Source organism: Marmota flaviventris, chromosome 1 (assembly GCF_047511675.1).
Source record: "Marmota flaviventris isolate mMarFla1 chromosome 1, mMarFla1.hap1, whole genome shotgun sequence".
NCBI classification, from domain to species: Eukaryota; Metazoa; Chordata; class Mammalia; order Rodentia; family Sciuridae; genus Marmota; species Marmota flaviventris.
In genome coordinates, this window is record NC_092498.1 from 2,962,811 (window position 1) to 2,969,159 (window position 6,349).

Here is a 6,349-nt window from a genome sequence, read left to right on the forward strand (position 1 = left end):
AATGTAACTTTCAAGAATTTAAACACACAAAAATGCGGGGGTGGAAATGTTCACAATTTTGATAACCACAGTTGTAAATAGAAACATTCATTTCTTATAAGATTATAAATATTTGATACTGAAACTGTAAAATGCACATTTTATAAACTAAAAAAAAAATTACTTCCTGCTTAAAAAGGCATGTCATCTCATTGAGTTTCCTAAGCAGCAGATGGTTATTCACAGAATTTTAAATTACAACTCTTGTTTTTATAGTTTCCTTTTCAAAAAGTTTACACTATTATGTACAAAATGAAACTATTGTCGCAGTGAAATAAAGAGGCTTAAGGCAAAGAGAGAAGTCCACCCCTAGTCCTCAGGGAGGCAGCCTGACCCCAGCTTGGCCATGTGCACAACCCTGGGCTGTCCCTCCTGGCCCCGATGGACATTTGGACACCTTTTCCTAAAACAAACAGAAGACAGTGTGGACTTATATAGAGAGATAATGTGTTTGTTTTATATATATATGTGCCTGGTGGGGAATATATTGAATATATTTAATTTACACTGTACCACACCTTCAAAAAATAAAATGTATATTTTCTTTTTTTAAAAAAAAAGACAAAACATGATAGGGAATGATTATTTACACACTTTCCTCCTTCCTCCAGATCCTGGAATGTTCTTAGTTCCTTTGAAAGCCAGCATAGCCACAGGTTCCAAAACCACCGGCCCTACACATGCCTGGTGTGTGCATACACATGCAGACACAAATATGTACACACACACATCCATCTATCTTGGAAAAATGTTCACTCTAGCCAAAGTGGGCACTCCAAAGAAAAACGGAAAAGAAAAAAGAGGAAAGAAAAAGGACAGGAAGGCAGCCAACTCCCTGGCCGCGCGTCCGCTCGGACCTGGTCTGGTTTCTGGGCGGGGACAGTTTCCAATGCAGCGGGAAGCTTCACTGAGGGCCTGGGGCTGGAGAGTTGGCACTGAGACTTGCCACAGGGTTGCGGTGGGACAAGGGACAGACAGGACAGCAACACAGACGCAGACAGAAGTACATGTACGCACTGAGGCGAGCGAGCGCTGTGCCTCAGAGGCGGCAGGGGAGAGAGACCTCAGGAGGCGGGTGAGGAGAGGCACCCTGGGAGGCTGCCGCCGCTGGGCTGGGAGCAGGCCCTCCTGTCACCGAGGGGCAGATTCTCTTGGCTGAGACCTAGAACTGTCCAAAGACTCTGGGCATCTCCTCTCTCAGCCAGGAGAGGAGAGGGCCTGGGGTGCTGACCCAGGCTCGGAGTTTGGGGCCTCATCAAGCCAACACAAACACAGTGGCAGAACTCATAGACCAAATAGGAGCTATTTATTCGGTTCACAGTCGTGTGAAATGCAGCAATAAAAATCTTTGGACTTCAGCAAGTTGTTTTAATTTCTTCTTCTTTTGAAATAATAATAATAATAAAAGTGTCCGATGTCCCATAATGGAGCTTAGGGGATTAAAAAAGATGAAGCCCTAAGCAGCCCCCTTTGCAAAAAAAAAAAAAAAAACACATAAAATTAGCATAATCTCGTAAACACAAAAAACTCAAAAAATATTTTATAGTCAGATATTTTGGATTTTACACCACCTGTAAATTATATATACATAGAATATTGCAGTACCATACCTAATACACGATATTTTTGCTATTAATGCTGGTATAATCTTTATACACTGGCCCTTTATTTAGGATTTTAAATTATTGCATTGTTTTTTGCGGCCTGAGACCTGCCCTGGCGCCGCCCGCCACCCTACTCGCTGTCCGACTTGCCCTCCTTAGCCGCGGTGGAGTGGTTGTACAGCCCCTGGGCCATGAGGTGCACGGCCAGTGTGTTCTTGTTGCCCGTGGCCTTCTTGATCTTGGCCCGCTTGTTCTGGAACCAGATCTTGATCTGAGACTCGTTGAGGCTGAGTTCCTGCGCCAGGCTCTGGCGCCGCTGCTCCGTCAGGTACCTGTTGGTCTGGAACTCCGCCTTGAGCCTCTGCAGCTGCTCAGCCGTGAAGGCCGTCCTGGGCCGCTTGTCCTCTTTGTTGGGGTTCTTCTTCTTTGGTTTGCGAGACCTGGGACCTGGGTAGGTTTGCAGGACAGAGAGAAGAGGTTACGGTCAGTCGGTAGCGACCTATGTCCTCACCCAGCAGTAAAGCACCCAAGCGGCCCAGGCGAGGGCACAAAGACTCCCCAGAGGAAAGGCAGTGACTGGCCCAGGGCCTCAAGGCTGAGCAGCCACAGCACAGGCAGGGACAGACCTCTGCAGGGAGGAGGCAGGTGTGGGTGTGGGGTGGGAAGGAGATGGAGGCAAAGACTGGTGGAAAGGCCATCACAAACTGAGGCTTCCAGAGGAAAGCAAAAAGCCAAAACTGTCTCTCCACCCCCCAACCCCCAGTCCTTTCTGAATCTCAGACCAGGAATAAAGAAAGGGTGCGGCAGGTATGAGAGGTGAGGGGTTAAGATTGGGAAAAGGGGGTGAGGCATGCAGAGAAAAATGGGAACACCTCACAGGGTGCCAGGGGCAGGATGCTCCTGAGAACAGGAGGAGCCCCCTATGCCACTATCCCACTATCCCTAGGGCCGAGTTCACTCTCCCCTTACAGGACCAGTAGGGACCGTGCATGCTTTCTTGGGAGGGAAGGGAGCACTGAGGCCCTGGCAGCTCCTTCTTCATCCATTACAATTCTCCCCAGTGCCCTGTCCAGGAGAGCGGGCCTGGCCTCTGCAAGGGTGCTAACAACCATGATGACCTGTCATCCTCATCCCTTCAGACCCGGGGTACAGATGGCACAGTTGACCTTGAGCAGGTTCCAACTTCTGACCTGATCCCACTCATTCCTCCCACAGAGTTGTCACCCAGACCTGGCTATTGGAGGTAAAGGGTGACAAGAGCAAAGGGAAGCAGCTTAAGTGGTTTCCTTCCCTTGGCGCCAGGAAGCTCAACTCAGGAGGTTCCTCGTGAGGGCAAGGTCGGCTAGGCCACTGGTGGAAGTGGTGGCCTTCGGGTTCCTCCATCTGTGAGGCTTATGATTCAACTTTGGAGACCCCTTCCTTTGCAGGAAGAGGCTGGAGAGGGCAGACCCAGCTCTGCTCAGGGCCAGGAAGTGCCCCCGTCTGTGCAGCAGAGGCACACTCTAAGAGGCAGCCAGGACTGCACCTCGGCACAGTTGGAGGGTGTACAGGGCAAGCAGGGCCCACCCCAATAAGGGACCAGCTGGAAACTCAAGGTGGGCAGAAGAACTCCCTCTCTGCCATGGGAGCCATGCACTCTCTCCAGGAGGCAAAACCAAAAGAGGGGACTCTGGGCAGAAGAGGGAAGCCTAGGGCGGTTCACCAACTCCCAGTTAGTTGTAAAACACACCCACACCGGCACCCATCTGCCCATCACCGTCCCACTTTCCTGGAGGGCGTGCGAGGGCTCTGCTCTGGCTTTGATGCTGGTGCGGATTCAGGGAGGAAAGCCCAGCCCGAAGGGCCGGGGAAGGGGCGAAAAGAATGGGAGACTGCAGGAGCGCCTCGGGAGACCCCGCGCCTCCACCGACGCAGCATGGCTTTCCTGGATCGAGTTCTGGGTTTCCACTTCTCCCCTCACCCCCAAAAGCACACTTCCTGTCCCCCAAACTCCTCTGGTCGAGTTGCGATTGTCGCCTACACAAAACAGTCTCGAAAAGACAGTGTTTTATGGAAAGAAAATCTCCTTAAAGATCACAATTTTTAGTTCCCTTTTCTGTCTTGCTTTTTCTTTCAAAACGCAAACACGGATTCCTGGAAATAGAACCAGACCTCTGCAAAAGCCCCCTCTCAGTCCCTTCTTTTTAAGCGCCCAGGAACAGAAACGTTCCTGGGAGGGTGGGAAGGCAGGCGGGATTGTTCAAGCCCAGCAAAGCCAGCGATTGGGGTCGCTCTGCTGGCCGCCCAGGCCTGGCCCGGCAGGGATCCTGCGCGGGCGTTGCACAAAGCCCGGCCGGCTCCTGGCCGACCGACATTGTGAGCCTATATGTTAATTAAATATTAACAAAGGAGGGAGGCGAGAACAATGGAGCAAATTTCAGGTCTAGCTGGAGAAATTTGGATTTAATTTAAAAAAAACATACACATACACATTTCTGCGGGAAGGAGCTGAAGGGTGACCAAGTCTTCCTGCGATTTGGATAAAGGACTCCTGCAAAACAGTTGAGGGTTGGGGGCAGAGCAGTTCTGCTGCCAGCTCGGGACAAATGGAGCCCTCTCCTGATGGTACTTCCCAGCCAAATACCCGCATGCAATGCAGCTAATGATTTCTACAAGGAAGAGGACTTAGCTTTTTAAAATCAAACGGCTCTATGAAAAACTATATCCCATACCTCTGCACACCCCCTAACGTTGTGTCTTTCCCACTCCTGGCAGAGCCAGGAAACCCTCCGAGAAGGTCCCCACTTTGAGGCAATCACAGATGCCACATAGTTGGGGACAGTTGTGCATCCCTGCTCCGTGTGGGAAGGCAGATGGCAAATAAGGGCCAGCAAAGGGGAGAGGGCGCCCCTGTTTTCATCCCTCCCTCTGCATGTCCTTCTTCCTCTCCCCTGGTCAGCCTAGGCAGAAGGCACCGAATTAAGAGGAGCCCTTTCTTCTGTGACTACACCTGGGGTAACTGGGGGTGGCTGGGACGTCCTGATTGGCACCGAGTTGGAACATGGGGGAAGGGGTTGAGAGTGTGGCCCTCTGGGCCTGTCTTCCAGCTACCCCTGTTCCCATCAAATTGGGGGAACACGGGGCAACTTGGATTTGCTGGGGCTGGGGGTCTACAGGGGGGGGGGGAGAAAAACAGAAGGCCTCTTTAGCTTCTACCATCCTAAGGGAGTCTATTTGGAATCAAGCCTGTTCCCGCTGCCTGGCCGCTGCCCAGGCCAGCCTGAACCGCACCAAGTGTCACTGGGCATGTGTATGGAGAGGAGGATGCGGGATGTCTTTTTCCTCCGGGTAAGTTTCCTCGCCAGGGCCGCCCCTGCATCCCGCTGGTCTCCCCAGGACCGGCTGGGGCACCGAGTCTCACGGGCTCACCTGAAGAAGGCCGGTCGGAGTAGCGCGTGCAGTAGACCCAGGCCGGCCAGAGCATGGGCTGCGTGCCCAGGTTGGCGCTGGCCTGAGAGCTGTCCGAGTCTGAGCTCACCGACAGGTCGCCGCCGCCCAAGCCTCGGGACTTTAGCGCCCCGTCCAGGGGGCCTCCGGGGTCGCCGCTTTTCTTGGCACCACCGTGCAGCGAGAGCGTCTTGGAGCCGCCTTCTCCATCACCCGGGGAGTCGCCGCCACTAGTGGGTAGCGGCCCTCCGGCGCGCGGCGCGCAGGGCGGGTTTTGCCGGGACTCCCTGGTGCCGGTTCCCAGGGGCTGCTCTGCGCCGCCCGAGCCGCCGACTCCCTCCGCGCCTCCCGCGCCGCCTTCGTTGCCGGATCCGCCGACTCTTCCTCCGCCCACGCCCACGCAGCTGGTCCCGGCATCCTTTCGCCGGCCGAACTCCGGCCGTAGGATATTGTCGATGAAGAAGTTGGTGATGCGGTGCGGGTGCTGGTGATTGCCTGGCGCCTGCAAGACCGCGGGCAACATCAGAGCCCGCCGGCGGCCGGTATCGGAGTCGCTGGGGCTGCTACCGCCGCCGCCTGAGCCGCCGCTAGGGCTGGATTCCGGCTGCCGCTGCCCCTCCGCCGCCGCCGCCGCCGCCGCCGCCGCCGCTTCGCTGGGCTTGGGATCATTCTCCTCCATGCTTCACCGTAAATCCCAAATAGGCTCTCCTGGGACCCTCCTCCAAAGAAGCCTTCGGCCCTCCCGCGGCGCACTGAGAGACCCTAGTGCTCCTGCCCCAACGAGTCTTCTGAGGGTGTGCGCGGCGGCCACCGCCAGGGCTAGGGTCTTACGAATCAGCGGCTGCGCTCGGAGAGGAGCCACGTTCGAATCCACGAGTTGGGTTAGAAAATACCAAGAGTGTTCCTCTCGCCAGGATGCCGGGAGATTCAAAAGAAGCAGGTCCTTGTCTTCGCGGAGCACCCGGTTCCAGATAGTCACAGTAGTCCTGTGGGGATCCGGCTCCGCGCTCCTCTACACGTCCAGCTGCCTTGGGCTCCGGCGCCGCCGCCTCGGCCGCCCCGGGCTAGAGCTGCGCTCATGCAGGCAGCACGCTCCCCCGCACTCACGCCCGCCAGGGCCAGCTCCGGCTGCAGCCGCCGCCGGGCCGTCTCCACCCGCGCGCCCCGGCCGGCCCTCGAGGGTGCGCGGCGCGAGCGCTTAACGCGCCCGCCGCCGCCAGCACGCACATGGAGGCCCGCGGGCCCGCGCTGCGCTCGGCCGGCCTCGAAGCCCCCTCCGC

General features: G+C 55.5%; 1 protein-coding gene across 1 annotated transcript; it reads right to left on the reverse strand.

Annotated features, from left to right (window-relative positions):
* Positions 1 to 1,553: 1,553 nt before the first annotated feature.
* Positions 1,554 to 5,748, reverse strand: En2 (engrailed homeobox 2). Its single transcript, XM_027951303.2, has 2 exons — positions 5,052 to 5,748; positions 1,554 to 2,090 (listed from the first exon to the last, which is right to left on the reverse strand). The coding sequence occupies exons 1-2, from the start codon at positions 5,746 to 5,748 to the stop codon at positions 1,774 to 1,776; spliced, it is 1,014 nt and encodes a 337-aa protein (XP_027807104.2). The 3' UTR covers positions 1,554 to 1,773.
* Between the last annotated feature and the right edge of the window lie 601 nt (positions 5,749 to 6,349).